This window comes from Megalobrama amblycephala, linkage group LG9 (assembly GCF_018812025.1).
Source record: "Megalobrama amblycephala isolate DHTTF-2021 linkage group LG9, ASM1881202v1, whole genome shotgun sequence".
In the NCBI taxonomy this organism is placed as follows: Eukaryota; Metazoa; Chordata; class Actinopteri; order Cypriniformes; family Xenocyprididae; genus Megalobrama; species Megalobrama amblycephala.
In genome coordinates, this window is record NC_063052.1 from 26,028,291 (window position 1) to 26,046,839 (window position 18,549).

The window sequence follows — 18,549 nt, forward strand, 5'->3', positions numbered from 1 at the left end:
ATTATCAGGATCATTACTCCAGTCCTCATTGTCCACATGATCCTTCAGAATTGTATTAATTTAAGATACTTTTGTTGAAACACGTTTTACTTCTTTTTTTTTTTTCTTTTTTTTCAGGAAAAGAAATGTTTTCTTTAAAAAAAAAAAAAAAAAAAAAAAAGAACAGCATTAAAATGAAGTCTTCTGTAACATTATAAATGTCTTTACTGTCACTTTTGATCAATTTAAAGGATTAGTTCACTTTCAAATGAAAATTTCCTGATAATTTACTCACCCCCATGTCATCCAAGATGTTCATGTCTTTCTTTCTTCAGTCGGAAAGAAATTAAGGTTTTTGATGAAAACATTCCAGGATTTTTCTCCATATAGTGGACTTCAATGGCCTCCAAACAGTTGAAGGTCAAAATTACAGTTTCAGTGCAGCTTCAAAGCATTCTACACGATCACAGACAAGAAATGTTCTAAAAAATAAAAAAAAATTAAAAAAAAACATTATATACATTTTAACCATAAATGCTCATCTTGAACTAGCTCTCTTGCACTAGCATATTGTATATGACAATTTAGTTCAAACTTTGACCTGTGGAGGGCAGTAATACACTTAGCAGTGTCTACACTGCCGGAATTCTAATAGAGAAGAAGAAAAGAGCTAGTTCAAGATGAGCATTTATGGTTAAAATGTATAATATTTTTTTTTTTTTAGAAAATGAGTGATGGTTTCTCTAGATAAGACCCTTATTTCTCGGCTGGGATCATATAGAATGCTTTGAAGCTGCACTGAAACTGTAATTTTGACTTTCAACTGTTTGGAGGCCATTGAAGTCCACTATTTGGAGAAAAATCCTGGAATGTTTTCATCAAAAACCCTAATTTCTTTTCGACTGAAGAAATAAAAACATGAACATCTTGTATGACATGGGGGTGAGTAAATTATCAGAAAATTTTAATTTGAAAGTGAACTAATCCATTAACACATCCTTGCTGAACAAAAGTATTAATTTTTGCAAATAAATAAATTAAAAATCTTAATTGTCCTAAACTTTTAAATGGTGTGTATACATATGTTTTAAATATTACAAAAATAGCTTTGCATATGATACCAAGATGTCCACTAATAATTTTTAAAATAAATAAATATAAATGTATATAAATATAAATTTAAAGAAAATGCTCAAACATATCCAAGTTATTTATACGATATTAAAAACAGTTACAATGCATAAAACTTTTATGTTCCTTTAACACCCTTTCTAAACCTCTCAAGGTACTGTTGCTGGTTCCAAATAAATTATTAAAAACAAAACACTTTAATGCCATTAACACTCAGCAAAGAAAAAAATTAATTTGTTTCTACTATCTGCCAAAGGCAGTATATTTCAGAGTCCATTTCACACTTCACAAATCAGAATAAAACACCAGCAGTCTTGCTTACATGAACAGAAACACTTACCAGCACACGGAAGAAGTAGAGATACTCCGCAGCCCCTGAGTAGTTGCCACATTCATACTGGAACTTGGCATAACGGTACAGCGTATCCAAATATTCCTGACGAAACTGAGGGAGAAGAATACAGACAGAACGCAAAATGTTGGTGAAATTAAATATTCAACAATGCAATAAGCTGTTAATTAGCTTCTTTCAAAAATAAAAAATAATTGGATATAGTTTGAGGTATGTTGCAAAACTTACACCATGTTTGTCTGCTAAATATTCAAACAGCATCCTCCCATCTCTAAGAAAAAAAGAAGTGCGTGGTTGTAGTGACTTTGCAAATGTTAACCGCCAAACACACCAGATATTATATTTCAATGTGCAGTAAACAGTAATATGATGACAGCAGACCTGGTGGACTGCATTTGTCTCTGAGTCTCTGGATCTTCAAACATCTTTACTATGGGTTCAGTCTCAGACTGGAGCTGCTTCAACTGGGCCACCACTGTGGTTCTTTTCTCCCTTAAGGCTACACAGAGAGAAATGATTACATGTAATAATATACATGAAATATATAGTAACACTCTATTTGATGTGAAAATCTTACATGTAATCACTCAATCAGTGTTTCAAGTGCAAAAAAACTTCAATAAAAGTGCTTGTAAACAATGTGTCAGGTAACATCACATTTATACGGAGCCCCTAAAGGGACATGGTGGTAGAAAAAAAAATGGGAAGGAAGGAAATTTTACTTGGTGGTGGAAAACAATTTTGGATGGGAGGAATTTTTTTTTTTCAAATCTTTTGCGTTCCCTCGCAAAGATTGCGTTCCCTCGCAAAGATGTTTTGCGTTCCCTCGCAAAGATGTTTTGCGTTCCCTCGCAAAGATGTTTGCGTTCCCTCGCAAAGTTATAATCGTTCCCTTGCTGTGAGCTCGGACAAACACTTCCTCTTTAATGTCCCGCTGGCTGGCAGTAGTGTTTTAGTTAGTAACATACGTTAATAATGCACACAAATAATGCGCGGCTCATAGAGTTTGAACTTGTTGGACTCAAAAATGAATGCAGTCAGTGCTTATGTCAAGCAGTTCGGTTGGTAATATATTCACAGATTCGAGCTTACCGGATTAATAACTCGTGAGCTAAACGTTGTTAAAACACAAATGCAGCTACTTCCAATCATAGTAGCATAGACAACAAGCTACAACAACCCAATTTTCCTCAAATGTGTTTTATAATAAATTGGTCTCTATGAGCAGGCGGCGGAGATACACGCCTGAAGGGACAGTCTGAAAAGTGCAAAACCCGAAACCCTTTTGCTCATTTTATATTACGAAAAATACTCAATAACTTCACTGTAACACACTGTACTGGCACCAAATTCAGTTCATACATCACTGCTCTCCTGCTGGTTATAGGTACTACAACACTTAGTTTGGCAAGTAGCACTTAAAGGCCTTCTTTACACAAATGATGTTGGTACCATAGACTGTAAAAAAATATGGACGTAGTGTCCGTGACGTCACCCATAGAGTTCTGAACAGCAGTTTTGACGCGTAAATGAGGCCACGGCCATCTTAGCTGCACGTGACCGCACGTCACTCACGGATAACTGAAAATGGGCAAAGAGGCGGGACGAAGTTGGAGCCCATGCGACTTGTTGCTGAAACCACGCCCGCCCTAGCTATCTATCTTAGATACTATCTAAAATATTAATAAAGATAGCAATATCATTAGAAAGTAGGCTACTAAAGGATTACTGTCAATCTACGGTGATTTTTTTACGATAACGTTATAGATGCACCAACACCAGTAGGCTAATTAATTTGTGTGGGGTGTGCAAATAACACAAATCAAATGGGATTTCATACCTTTATAATGAAATAGAGATCGCGAGATGAATCCAATCCGTGGCACTTGGGTAAAATATATATATATATGTACCAGATGTATATCTCTCAAATGTTCTCTCAAACTAATGAGCACGTATCCAAAGTATAATTTTTCAAAATAGTGCAGCAGTTTTAGTTATATCCAAGCAGTGCTGTCGGAGTTGTATATCCTCCTGGTATTGTCATTGTAGTAAATCTCTGGAACAAAACTTTTAGCCAATGCCACGATCCAACAACGTGTGTTCCGCATGCGAGCACATGTACACAGACTGACATCTGTCTCAAGTATGCAGCAAGCCATATATTGTATAAAATAATACAGAAAAAAGCACTAATACGACTGAGATGCTAAATTCAGCGGCTGAAATGAGCTGCTGAGGTAACATGACGGCTCACAGACAGCAGCGGCATACCTGTCACTCAAGTGACCACGCCCTTAATTATGCAGAACTTTAAGGCTTAATATAATTTAAACAGATGAGCTATAAAAAAATTCACCCCCCTCAGAGTTGTCATGAAGGGCAAAATTAGCAGTATAGACCAAAACCACAATATGAACCAGAATGTAAACATGTTTTTTTCTGCTGTAAACTTGACTAATTTAACATGATGTTCAATGAGATTCTGCTCACTTCTGCAGCCTGTCCCTAGCGGCCAGTCGATGAATTGCAGTTTAATTCACTTCCGTATTGGCTTCACGAGAAACGGGGAGGTTGCCGCTTGGTTGGTACACAGCTTACATACAACAGCTTTTGCATGATAATGGCTTACTGGATTTGATGGCATTACAATTTATTTAATATTTTTACTAATAACAGTGAAGTTATTATTATATTATTTTATTTAATAATTAATAATCATAAACGTTATGCATTTTTTTTTTATTTTTTTTTTTTAATCAAACTAAGTGTTGGGTTTTGCACTTTTCAGACGGTCCCTTCAGGCGTGTATCTCCGCCGCCTGCTCATAGAGACCAATTTATTATAAAACACATTTGAGGAAAATTGGGTTGTTGTAGCTTGTTGTCTAGGTTACTATGATTGGAAGTAGCTTCATTTGTGTTTTTAACAACGTTTAGCTCACGAGTTACTAATCCGGGAAGCTCGAATCTGTGAATATATTGCCAACTGAACTGCTTGACATAAGCACTGACTGCATTTCTTCATTTTTGAGTCCAACAAGTTCAAACTCTATGAGCCGTGCATTTTTTGTGTGCATTAACGTATGTTACTAACTGAAACACTACTGCCAGCCAGCGGGACATTAAAGAGGAAGTGTTTGTCCGAGCTCACAGCAAGGGAACGATTATAACTTTGCGAGGGAACGCAAACATCTTTGCGAGGGAACGCAATCTATGCGAGGGAACGCAAAACATCTTTGCGAGGGAACGCAAAAGATTTGAAAAAAAAAAATCCTCCCATCCCAAATTTTTTTCCACCACCACGTAAAATTTCCTTCCTTCCTTCCCATTTTTTTTTTCTACCACCATGTCCCTTTAGGGGCTCCGTACATTTACCTCAGGAAAGCCATTCAATGATCATAAACTCATTAGTTGACAAGAAAAATTAACTCTGCAGAGGAGCATTTTGCCATATACAATATATATATTGCAAAAATCAATATCAAAACGAAATTGGAATTTAATCAAATCACAAGCTGTCAATGCTCAACCTTTTTACAGATATATTATACATGTTTTTTTTATTTAACTCTATTTTAGGTGAGAGGGAAACACTTACAATGTGGAATGTCTTTGTCGGGATAGAGGTTCTTATATACGTCCATGGCAAAGTCCACCATGTTTGTGTCGCTGAGAAGATCCAGCTTCCCTTGGAGAAGTTCCTTCTCATTGTAGATCTGATAATAAACATCAGATTTAACAACAGCACTATAAAAGGTGCTATAAAAATTTCTGAATATACATCATAATAATATAATTTTAGCAGACATGAATCAAACTTAATGCACTGACTATTACATGTAATGTTAAATTTTCATTTATCGTACACATAACAAAGTACTTTCGTTGTAGTAAGTGATGGTATCCCATAGTAATAGTATTTTTAACATATACCACAAAAAATAATAATGACAGTATTCACGTATTTATGGTTTACGTGTCACTTTGAAGAACATCATGGTGTTATTACAACATAACAACACCATGTCCAAGTAACGTTACCATGGTGCTAATTGGATTGGAGTAGAAATAGAAAGAGAGATCAGAGCTACGGAATAAGAATTCATGCTTTAAATATAGCTGATATGTCAAAAATAAAAATACTTGTTTAATGAAATTATAACTATAAAGAGGTAATTTCTGCTTCAATATCAGAAAAGAAAACCAAATCATTTATTCAGACCAGCTGATCCGCCACACGTGGCGCTGCCCGTTTAGCGACAACTAATCAATTAAAATATAACAGATCAACGAAGTATTTACTTTACACAGCTGTGTTTTATACATTACCTCCTTGACAGAGAGAAATTCCAGCAGCGGAAAGACCAAATGCCGATCTAAAAAATGCGCGATCTTGGTGGTCAGATCGTACTCCGCCATTTTGGAAATGGAAATCAGCTTTTAAAAAACTTTATTCAACCACTGAAGAGACAACAGTGACCTGCTGCACTCCACAAGCGCTCTCAGCCGGACTCGTGCTGGTTGTCAGATTGGTAGATTGGTATGGTTATTGTTACTGTAAACAATTTACATTCATATGTGATCTACTTTAAACAATATTTGTGTCATTTTAATTTCTGATGTTTTGATGACAGTAGTTTGTAGGCTAGTAGTCAACTGTGTAGTTCATTTTATGCAGTAAATTAGTTTGTTTAGTAATTTAAAAAAGTAATGACCAAGCTCTGACACATACATTTTATTAATTATAACCTGATTACTTTATATATATATATATATATATATATATATATATATATATATATATATATATATATATATATATATAACGTGATTACTTAGACAATAGCATGTTTAAAGATAAAGTTGAGAATTAGCTATTAGCTTATGAGAGTGAGTATTGTGAGATCATGCATGTAAAACAAGCAACCTGGTCTGGGAAAAAAAAATTCCCCAAAAAAGATACTGTAAGCAAAATTAGGTGACCTGTTTTTTGCCTTTCCCAAAGGAATGTGGTGGTGTTATACTTGCAGTGTGGGCATAGGATTTTGTCCTCCAACACTTTCTGTGTGATCGTAGGTTCATATACTCTAACATGGCAAATTTGCATACAAATTTGCACCCTCTTAATAATTAACTTATATCTTTCCATCTGAAGATTATGAGTGAGTTTGGTAACACTTTATTTTAGGGTCTTTTGCTTATTAACATGCATATTACTAGAATATTTGGCTATTTATTAGTACGTTTTAAGCACATATTGATGCCTTATTCTGCATGACCTTATTCAACATTCTTAATCCTACCCAATACCTGAACTTAAAGGGTTAGTTCACCCAAAAATGAAAATTATGTCATTAATGACTCACCCTCATGTCGTTCCAAACCCGTAAGACCTCCGTTCATCTTTGGAACACAGTTTAAGATATTTTAGATTTAGTCCGAGAGCTTTCTGTCCCTCCATTGAAAATGTTTGTACGGTATACTGTCCATGTCCAGAAAGGTAATAAAAACATCATCAAAGTAGTCCATGTGACATCAGAGGTTCAGTTAGAATTTGTTGAAGCATCGAAAATATATTTTGGTCCAAAACTTTATTCAGCATTGTCTTCTCTTCCGGAATCCTTTCCATTGAATTGATTCCATTGAATTGATTCCATTGAACTGATTCCATTGAATCCTTTCATCTGTCGGCGTCAGTAATGGACTTTTACGTCGCCGTGGTTGTTTTTGAAGATTAGGACATCCGCGACATGCACACTTACGCACCATTTTAAAAAATATAGCAATACCAAAATACAAACAATGTAGAATAGCTTGAATACAGCGTGCATCTCAGACTGTAAACGAAGCTCGGGCGCACTAGATAACACGTCAGTAGCGTCTTACGTCAGCAGCGTCACTGTGGAGTCGTGAACCACACTCCGGAGCAGAAGGGGGCGGTAATGCACCAATAAGCTGGATGCCAACCGCCATAAAACAGGAAAGAAGAAGAAGCGGAGTCGTGAGCGCGAATTGACAACAGACCCGGAAGAGAATACAATGCTGAATAAAGTAGTTTTTGTTATTTTTGGACCAAAATGTATTTTCGATGCTTCAAAATGTCGCGGATGTCCTAATCGCCAAAAACAACCACGGCAACGTAAAAGTGCATTACCAACGCCGACAGAGGAAAGGATTCAATGGAATCAATTCAATGGAATCAATTCAATGGAAAGGATTCCGGAAGAGAAGACAATGCTGAATAAAGTCGTAGTTTTTGTTATTTTTGGACCAAAATGTATTTTCGATGCTTCAACAAATTCTAACTGACCCTCTGATGTCACATGGACTACTTTGATGATGTTTTTATTACCTTTCTGGACATGGACAGTATACCGTACAAACATTTTCAATGGAGGGACAGAAAGCTCTCAGACTAAATCTAAAATATCTTAAACTGTGTTCTGAAGATGAACGGTCTTACGGGTTTGGAATGACATGAGGGTGAGTCATTAATGACATAATTTTCATTTTTGGCTGAACTAACCCTTTAACAACTAACTTACTAACTATTAATAAGCAGTAAATTAGGAGTTTACTAAGGGAAAAGTCGTAGTTAATAGTTTATATGTGTTCCCTATACTAAAGTGTTACCATTTAAGTTTAGGTATGGTGTACAATTTAGGGATGTAGAGTATGGTCATGCAGAATAAGGCATTAATATGTGCTTTGTAATTACTAATAAAGAGCCAATATGCAAGCTAATAAGCAATAGTTAAAAGTGAGAATTGTTCCCCATACTAAAGTGTTACCAATATTTTATCTAACATATAATGGTGAGTTTAATATTTTATTCAATATATAATGAAATGCATTGTAGGAAGGAATTATGGACTTTTCTCAGAAAGTATGGTTTCCATGGTAATTTTGAAAAGGTTATGCATTATCTCGATGTAAAAGGTACCTAAATTAATAAAGGAAGAAACAGAATAGTTAGTAATCTGACTCTTAAGAAGAGAGTGACTCTCCTTAGATAGATAGACATATCATCATTCTCAGTTAATTGCTAAATTTGTCATGCTGCTCACTCTGTTAAATGCCACAGCACGTCTTTTGATGTTTTATCTAGCATTAAATTAAAATATCGCAAAACTTTAAAGAGCTGTCTGAAAAAACAAAAGGTAAACGCACTAACACTCAAGTCTAGTGTGGCACATTAAAATGAATTTCAAACAGGAGATGATCCAACCAACTTTAAAGTAGCCTGAAAGATACTCAAGATAAGAGCATATCAATTATAGACAGATATAATCTGTGGTTTATGTCCTATAAGATATCATTAGCCCAGAGTGATAGCATTGGACAGTTTTTGTACTAGCGGATCTTGGCTGGAAAATGGTATTTTTTGTAGATTAAAGGCTAATAACAGACAAATTAAAACATATTATTTGAACATTTTAATTTGTTCGTCTAGTCTTTCAGAGTAAAAATGCCCTCTATGAGATTACACTAGCCTATTAGTCATCACAATTAATATTTCAACCCATGCTGAGTGATCTCATGATAGTCTTCAGAACTATCACGCAGAGAGACACATTTATTGCGGTACTCCTACATGCTGTGTGTGTACAATATATCAAAATTACATGGATAAATCTTCATGGAGCCAGTTAGTTCTATTCATATTAATTTGAATTCAAGTTTTATTCATATTAATTTGATTTAATGAAAGATGTTATTTTTAGACCACTTGTTCTCACTTAGTCTTGCTTTGGTACTCAGTACTACTACTAATAATAATAATAATTATTAATATTATTACACTGTAAAAAATTATTTTTCAAAACTGTAAATAAAACAAATATTATTGGAGTACTTTCTTCAAGAAAATACAAAAAAAATAGTCTTTCTACTTCAAAATGTAATGTTTAATACAATGTGTTACTTGCAGATTATTTGTAATTATTTGTGAAATTTATTAGCAAAATGAAAATTGTTTCTACACCAATTTTTTCAGTATACTATTAGTAAGTTGATTAATTGGACAGTATTTGCCCATTTTGAGATCATCAGCATCATCCAATAAATATATTTTTTTTAATTAAAAATGTATTATTATTATTATTATTATTAAAACTTAACAATGCATATTTTTAGGGAATAATTAAATAATAAATTAAAATTATAAAGTAAAATAAATAAATAAATAAACAATTCATGTTTATTATTTTTGCACATTTGTTTTGTTGTTATATTAGTAGTGGAAGTAGTAATCCTATAATATTTACAAATAATTTTATATCAAATATGTACTCAAATACATAAAATATTATTAATCTCAACATTGATTTATATATAGCTCAGCATCTGTCTTTTCTATGCCTATAACCATTCCAATTGTGATTTTTGGAGTATTATTCACTCTTTGAGTGGATGAATTATGGTGCACTGCGGACATCGCATTCAAGATATAATGAAACATTGTGATGTGGAACAGAAAAAAATCTCCATGGTAACTCTTGGTAACTCATGGTAACTCAGTTATTCCAATAAATGTGACAGATATCATCCATAGACTTGATAACAGCAAAACAGCAGAGCCACTTTAAATCGTACAGCAGGATAAGGGGGCGGGTAATTCAGTATTCACAAATTATACAGCTATAAAGGGCTCATTTAGCAGAGGGAACAGGAGAGAGAATGGAGAGGAGACAGTGTAATCTGCATTACAAAAGAGGTCGGGTTTAACTAACCTGTAACTGAGCCGTACTAGATAGTGTCAGTGCTGTTCTACCTCATTAATCTCACTTCTGTTTCAGCTCCATTGTGGGTATTTTTACACTGGTGATTTTATCACTGCTTTTCCCATAGCATTTTCCACTACACCTCATAAAAGCAGAAGTTTGACAGATGGCTTCATTTATTCTGGACAGCTTCATGAGCAGGTTGAAGATGCTCCATGGAAACCAAACAATGGTGCTGCTTGCCTGGAAAGGTGCATGTGGGCATAAGATTTTGTCCTCCGGCACATTCCGTGTGCTTGATGGGTATTACTGACAGAAGATCTTCCTTAAGGGACAAATAAATAATCCATCCATGCATTTGGTTGCTAGAGTGAACTGACTCCTTGGGGGGAAATGGTTTGTCTGCCTTGCTTGCAGATCTCAAAAGCCTAGCAGGTCATGTGAGTCATCCGCCAAAACAGAACAGATATAGAGGTCTTTCAGAAGCGCTGACTCTGTAGCAGTGCGGTCTTTTATCTAAATCAAAGGATACTGGGTGACGTTTTTGGTTGAGCACATTTCTATAAAAAGTGATTTTATACATCACAGGATGCTGAATTTTATCTTGTCTTGCTCTGGAGAAAAGGAGATCTCTGTAACTAAAAATGTTGATTGACTCGTTGCGTCTAAATTGTTAAAGAATGAATCTGAGTTGTGTTAGTTATGTGGACTCAAAATATTTAACTGTATTTCTACATCTTTAAAGAGCCAATCAGTCATTTCCACCTTATTAAAGTTTCATAAGTAAAAAATGAACAGTAGGCCTAGATTTAAAGAGGGCCTATATTCACTCTTGAATGTCAAAAAACTCATAATTTTTCACATAATTTACATTGTTGCAGCACCTCTCTTCCCAGTCTGTCAAAAACGCTCTGTTTAGTCCCTCTCTATGAAGTCCCTCCTTCAGAAAAGTGCAATGTGCTCTGATTGGTCAGCTGAACCAGTGTGTTGTGATTGGTCAACAGTTTTGAGGATGTTTTGTAAATGCCACGCCCATTACCATTTAAATGAGCTCATATACATTCACAAAAGAAAACTCAAGATTACAATTGAGGCATTTCAGAGAGTTCAGAAACAGCTTAGTGATATAGAAAATAACTTTGCATACATTTTTGATGCTCAAACAGCAGATGTGGTGTCAGATTTATGAACAAATGACTCTTAAGAACCAGTTCTTTTCACAAAAGAATGCAAACTTTAAATCTGCAGTGTTGCAGTAAAGTGGAGTAGACTGAATTGATTTTAGATCAGTGTCGGGTGAAACACGTTGCTGTAATTAAATTACTTATCCACTGAAAAAGTAAAGTAAGGGATTACTGTTCATTTTTAGGTAATTTAATTACAGTTACTTATAATGTACTTGCGTTATACTGTAAATTAGTTCAACAGTTCTGTTTAAATCAATATTGAATTTAAAATCTAAATTTGGCATCTAAAGGTAAAAGTGAACACTCTTTAAAATCGTTAGCTGTAGTGCACCAGTTGGCTGTGTAGCTGTTTGAAGATGTTGGCAGAAGCAAGTGGCTGTTTTGCAGAATGGAAATATTCTAATCACTTTTTTGACACAGGTAGGCAAGAACATTACGGTAAAGCGTAAGCTATGTCCTAGAGAGAAAAAACTGCGCGCGCTCTCTAAGAGACGGTCTTCAGTCAGTGCTCTCTCAACCACAGTGCACACACATAGCCTTTGGTTATGTGAATGTGAACAGCATGTGTAACAGCATATTGTCTCCGTCCATTAGGTCTCAGTGACTGCAGCCTTAAAAACATGCTACTGTCTACTATTGGCTGTCTGTATTATAAATGATAATCAAACAACAAAAGAAAGCTTTAATAAGGACTAATCTATATTTAATTTATACAGTTATGACTATGCAGAGTTATTTTACATTTGATTATTCAATTTCTGTGGTATTTTTACTTACTACTATTAGACCTACCTGGAAAAAAAAATATAGCATTGTTTTATTTGTATTTTTATATATTTTTACTGTGGTATCGACTTTAGTATCGAGTATTGTGCACTTTTGGTGGTATCGGTACTAGATTTTTGGTATAGTGACATCCCTATTTGTTACTAAAAAAAATTTAAGTATTATAAAGTAAATAAAAGTATTATAGTATATGTTTTAATAAAGTTAAAATGTTTAAAAAAGCTATAAAAAGGCTAAACTATTCCATGTTTGACTAAATTATTAAAACATTTTCCTTTCTATTGTCTATCCTGTCAAGGTTTATAAGGATTTTAAGAAGTAATAATTAGTAAGTTACTTATTGAGTAATTAAATTACTTTTCAGACAGAGTAATTAGAAAAGTATTTTAAATGCAACATTGATGATGTAATTAGTAATTAATTACTTTTTTGAAGTAACTTACCCAACACTGTTTTAGATGTATATTATACGTTGCATTATGTTTTTAAATCAGAACCCGCAAAGTGTGACATCATATTGTGACCGTTGCAGTGTCTGTTGAAATTTTGCGTGCTTAAAGTAGTGACCATGGCATTTGGAAAACACCGAAATTCGCATGAGCTTGCGTCTTCTGTCTCCCGCATTCTATTATAAATGGAATTCAATGTAACGAACAGTGTGGTGTGAATGCCCTTTTAGCAGTTCGAATCAGAGTCACTCAGTCAGTGAATCATTTAGAGCCCGTGGCTGCACTCAAAAGCTGAAAAATGGCAAGTGTGGGTATCTGTTGGTGGGAGTAGGTGTGACAAAAGGTTGGGGCATGCTGAAGTATAGGGGCATGGAGAAAGGTCTTTTTCATCGGTCACGTTGTCTGTCAGGGTAGGGTAGGGTTAGGGGTTAGTTTCTGTTGTAGCAATTCACCTTTTGGCACGGCTCCTTTCGGCATGCCATAGAGTACCTCAGGGATGACGTGCTTTTGTAGGCCAACCCGGGAAGTTAGCAGCGCACGGGTTCCCTCGATCGAAAGCCTATTCATTTTTCCCATAGACTTTTGGAAAATCGCAGAAAATATGCTCTGTGTTTAGGTTGTGACACTTACACGTTTTGTCTATCAAGATAATCTTTACAATCTTAACACAACATTTATACATTTGGAAGCCTAAATAAAGTCGTCAGATATAAAAGGCTAACAGTAGGCTATAAACGGACTACAGCACACCATGGTCACGGATCAACGTCGTCACCACCAAGTGTCCTCAAACTGCATTTAAAAACCAACTCTATTTACAAACATGCTCGCTGATTATGATCTGCGCTGTGTATCAATACTTATCCACTTTTTCATGAGCAATACTGTCCAAATGTCTCGTTTTTAATGATGACATCTAAAGTCCCCGCCAAAGGAAGTAGTCCATTTTAGCACTTTGTTAGCAACCGCCATTTTTAAGACACAGTAAAGGTTTAAAAAATCACAAGCAGGTTATAACTGGTGTGTTTTATGTCATAGATCAAAACGTGAAAATATTTAGAGGCTTTGTTAACCACAGACCTTATTTCAGGCGATTTAGCAAAAACCCATTCAAAAAACCCATTGACTTCGGAGCGATGGAACCGGAAGCCCAAAAATGCTAACTCGCTTCCAGGTTTTGCCTACAAAAATGCATCATCCCTGAGGTACTCTATTACGCCGACCTGCAGCTACTCCTGTCTCAAAAAAAAAATGCTGCCTCCACACTCAGAATACAGAGGTAAGGAGGCAACAAGTATGAATCCAATGATAGTGTTATATAGTCAGTGCGTTCTAAACGGGATATGTCACCCTCCGAAGGGCACTTCGGAGTGAAAATAATCATGTCCGCCATATTGAAGGGTCGTTCCAAACCGAAGTGCTCAAAACTGGCCACTTCAAAGGGCCCTTCGGAATGAAGGATTTCAAAGGGTACAACTGATGGACACTTCAGGCCCCCATGATCCTTAGCACAGGGAAGTTCTTTGACGTCACAGAATAGGGTTAGGAGGTGTACAGGAGGTTAGGAGTTTGATTTTACTTATAAATGTATGTATAGTATTTTTCAATACTACTGTAATATTTATATAAGTTAGATTTGGTACATTATTATGGTCAAAATGGCATTGTACTTCAACAAAAATACTTTATAGCTCCCTTTATCAGTCCATTCAAATGTTTCAAATACATAGACACAATATGCAATATGGTGCGATAAACCAATAATAAATAAACTAACGTTAAACAAAGGGCGCAGCTTGCACAATCTACTCCTCTTTGATTGTCTCGTTAAGATGACGCAGAAGTGCGTTCCAAAAAAATAGTTTTTTTGACCCCTACAGCCTTCATCCCTTCGAAGCTCTCACTCCGGAGTGTAAACCCTTTGAAGGGATTAGGGCATAGGGATGAGCCCTTCCCAATATAACGCAGTGCCTGTCTCCTGAGATGCCTTCATCTGATCAATTTTTGAAGGCAGCAAATAGATGTATCCTTCGCTACCTTTGACATCCCACAATCCTGTGCGTTCCATTCTGTGACATTTGAGCTAAAAAATAAAAATGGCATCTGAAATTTGCAGTTGGTGTTCAGTTTGTTTGTAAATGTATGTTTTGACCAACGTTTTCCACTTTTGATATCATTTTTACCAAGAAATTAGTATTGTGGTAATTAAATAGTTGCTTTGTTGAGATGACCCGTTCTATCCATGTACTTGTGCTCTTCGGACAACAGGACAAATGGATTTGGAACGTCTGCGACAGCAAAGTTGAATTATTATTGGGAACATTTACATTCCCAAAAAACATTATTTCTTATTTTTCCTGAATATTATTTTTATTAAGCATTGTGCATTGTGTCAGGGAAAACAGGTCATAAATACTCTGGTGTTTAAGACTTTCAGTAAGTGTTCAGAGCACTTAAAAAACTCGATCAATACAGAATGGAAACTTCTCATCTTCTAGCCTCAAGCCCTATTGACAATGCCTGAGAGGAACCTAGCATGAAGTATAATAGCAGCATAAATCAAAAGAAAGTAAGTAAAGCTTTCCCACTGCGAGATTAATCTCACTATGCTCTCAGTGTTAAATTATGCATCTCACAGAATTATGTGGCGTAGGTTATGAAGTTCCCCGTTCGATGCGAACCTACACCCTCCGCTTTTGAAACTCCGTACATGATGATGTCATGAGTCAGCGCTTTTCATTCGCCGCATAAAAGAGAATGATTTACACATATTGTCTGACAGTTCACCTAGCCTGTTCATAAAACCCCAAAAAGGCATCACTGTCTCCAATATTGTATGCCATCCATCACTGTCTTAGAGTCCATATGCACATTAATGAGATCTCTGAAGCAATTCCCCGCTTTAATTCAGTCTCTGGTAAACCGTAGAAGCAGTTTCAGGGGGAAAACATCATTTATGCCACTAGGTCTTTTTTGTAATGGATGGAAAACAACAACCAGAACATGTTTTCTTTGAAGCTTACAATTAGAAGCACAAAGTTAGAGTATGTTAACTCAGCAGCAAACCTCAGCAGTATCGACTTCACAATTGATGTTACACATATTCAAACCTCAGCAGGGTTCTTTCCTTAGCAACAAGGGAAACTTGGTTTCTATGGATATGTGCCCTTAACAGGACAGGAGAGAGAGAAGGGACACTGCTGTGTGGGCGATGCAAACACGATCCCAGCTGGCTCTCATTAACTCACCAACCAATCACTGTAGATCTATACGTATACTGTGTAACAACAGGCACAGGAAGTCGACAAGGTGAGGTGTGAGGCACACAAATACTTGCAGGATTTTTACTATGACTGAAACTACTTTCAACATGAATTTTAATGGTTGAAAAATACTTGCTCTGACAGACTTTTTTTCTTTTCACAGAAAGAAAGTGATGTGGCTTTGCTTTTTGCATTGTTGATGTCTTAAGGAAGGTATGTTTCTCTTGTTTAAGCATCACCTGACACTCCCAATTTGTCTTTTTCTCTGCTGGCATGTAAAAGATGCCACAACCCTCATGGGACTCATTACCCGAAGAATTACCCGAAAGAAATTATTCTGGAAATCCATGAAAAGGTGGTTGCTCGTGCCCCAAACATCTTCACCATCTCAGTATAAAAATAGCATTGACAGAACTGAAAGGAAAAGCTCAATTTTTATTGACACATGACCCACAGTTACAGCAGAGTTCTAAAATCAATAGTAGAGAATCGTTACTATTAAAGCACCTCACATATCATGCTTCCAGTTGCAATTTAATAATATTAAAGGTGCCATCGAACGTTTTTTTACAAGATGTAATATAAGTCAAAGGTGTCCCCTGAATGTGTCTGTGAAGTTTCAGCTCAAAATACCCCATAGATTTTTTTTAATTAATTTTTTTAACTGCCTATTTTGGGGCATCATTAAATATGAGCCGATTTATGCTGTGCGGCCCCTTTAAATCTCGTGCTCTCCGCCCACGGAGCTCGCGCTTGCCTTAAACAGTGCCTAAACAAAGTTTACACAACTAATATAACCCTCAAATGGATCTTTACAAAGTGTTCGTCATGCATGCGGCATGCATGCGTCGGATTATGTGAGTATTGTATACTGTTATATTGTTTACTTCTGATTTTGAATGAGTTTGATAGTGCTCCGTGGCTAACGGCTAATGCTACACTGTTGGAGAGATTTATAAAGAATGAAGTTGTGTTTATGAATTATACAGACTGCAAGTGTTTAAAAATGAAAATAGCGACAGCTCTTGTCTCTGTGAATACAGTAAGAAACGATGGTAACTTTAATCACATTTAACAGTACATTAGCAACATGCTAACGAAACATTTAGAAAGACAATTTACAAATATCACTAAAAATATCATTATATCATGGATCATGTCAGTTATTATTGCTCCATCTGCCATTTTTCGTTATTGTTCTTGCTTGCTTACCTAGCCTGATGATTCGGCTGTGCACAGATCCAGACGTTAATACTGGCTGCCCTTGTCTAATGCCTTTCATAATGTTGGGAACATGGGCTGGCATATGCAAATATTGGGGGCGTACACCCCGACTGTTACGTAACAGTCGGTGTTGTGTTGAGATTCGCCTGTTCTTCGGAGGTCTTTTAAACAAATGAGATTTATATAAGAAGAGGAAACAATGGAGTTTGAGACTCACTGTATGTCATTTCCATGTACTGAACTCTTGTTATTTAACTATGCCAAGATAAATTCAATTTTTCATTCGAGGGCACCTTTAATACTATACTGGCTTAGACATAGTATTGATCATAATTAGGATTATTGAATATTATTTACTCATATAAATTATTTATTTATTCATACTTACTATTATTACCTATACTTTATCAACACTGCTATAATAAAAGATAATATGATCTGTTGCGTGTCAGTTATGTTTAGGGGTGGGGTTATGGGAGAACCAAAATTTTTTTTTTTTTTTAAATATATCCTTTCATGCGACTCACATCATACAAATTCATACGAATTCATCACCAGTTACGTTTTCCCATGAGATCGGGTTGCACAAAACACCTTTGAAATCTTGCTTTGGCTTTTGTTATGGGTACTCTATTCTGTATCTAATTAGAAATGATAGTGGTGTAGTTATAATGAAAATATGCAAATTAATGTCTTTTAAATGACATATCGCATTATATTATTGAAACTAAAAGTAGTCAAATTAAACATTTCCCATTCTTAGTGGTTTCAGTTAAGCATCAGTTGGCAAGCTAACAGCCTACAAGCTCAGCATAGTGTAATTTGGTTAAGAAAAGCTGTTTTGGTTAGCTTGAAAAAGATAAGCTGCGCTTTTGATGTTCCGAAAATGTACAAATTACCTTTTGAAATCATGTAAATTTAATCAAAATGATGACTGACTCTGCTCTTTTTAGGCTTACTAAAGGGTTTTGTTCTTATATTTTGTACTCTGTTGTTGAGTACAAAACAGAGTACAAAACAGAATGTTCACAGTATAGGTCACAGTAATGCATCATCAACGAGGCACAATGAGGGTCCCAGAAATTATCTATAGAGCACTGTGTTTTTCCCCAAGGTGCCTTTATTTCCGCCACATAATTTGAGAAACTGCCGCTTATGTCGTGGCATCATAAATTCAGATCCTACTGAAGTAAGTGCGGTTGCTACATTACTATGCAGCTCCCCGACTATCTGTTTCCTGTAGCCTTGTGACTAAGGCTGCTGACTTCATTCTTTGGTCTCCATGATGTACAACGAGCTCCCGAATCAAAGCAATGAATGATGAGCTAGCGTCTTTTCACTGGAGATACTTTGCTTCATGGTCGCTGACTTTTTGTATAACATTTTTTACTGTTGCTATGCAACAAACTCTAGGTAACAAGAATCAATTTGTCGAACAGGCCATTAAACAGCA

The 18,549-nt window shown here is 35.7% G+C and overlaps 1 protein-coding gene across 1 annotated transcript in view; it reads right to left on the reverse strand.

Annotated features, from left to right (window-relative positions):
- eif3eb (eukaryotic translation initiation factor 3, subunit E, b) overlaps positions 1-5,942 on the reverse strand; it is a 28,452-nt gene extending 22,510 nt beyond the window's left edge. Inside the window, exons 1-5 of the mRNA XM_048202411.1 lie at positions 5,794-5,942; positions 5,063-5,180; positions 1,844-1,961; positions 1,691-1,733; positions 1,451-1,555 (exon numbers count right to left, since the gene is read on the reverse strand). Of these exons, the coding sequence (XP_048058368.1) occupies positions 1,451-1,555; positions 1,691-1,733; positions 1,844-1,961; positions 5,063-5,180; positions 5,794-5,883 (474 nt within the window). The 5' untranslated portion in view covers positions 5,884-5,942. The remainder of the gene's footprint in view (positions 1-1,450; positions 1,556-1,690; positions 1,734-1,843; positions 1,962-5,062; positions 5,181-5,793) is intronic.
- Positions 5,943-18,549: the final 12,607 nt, after the last annotated feature.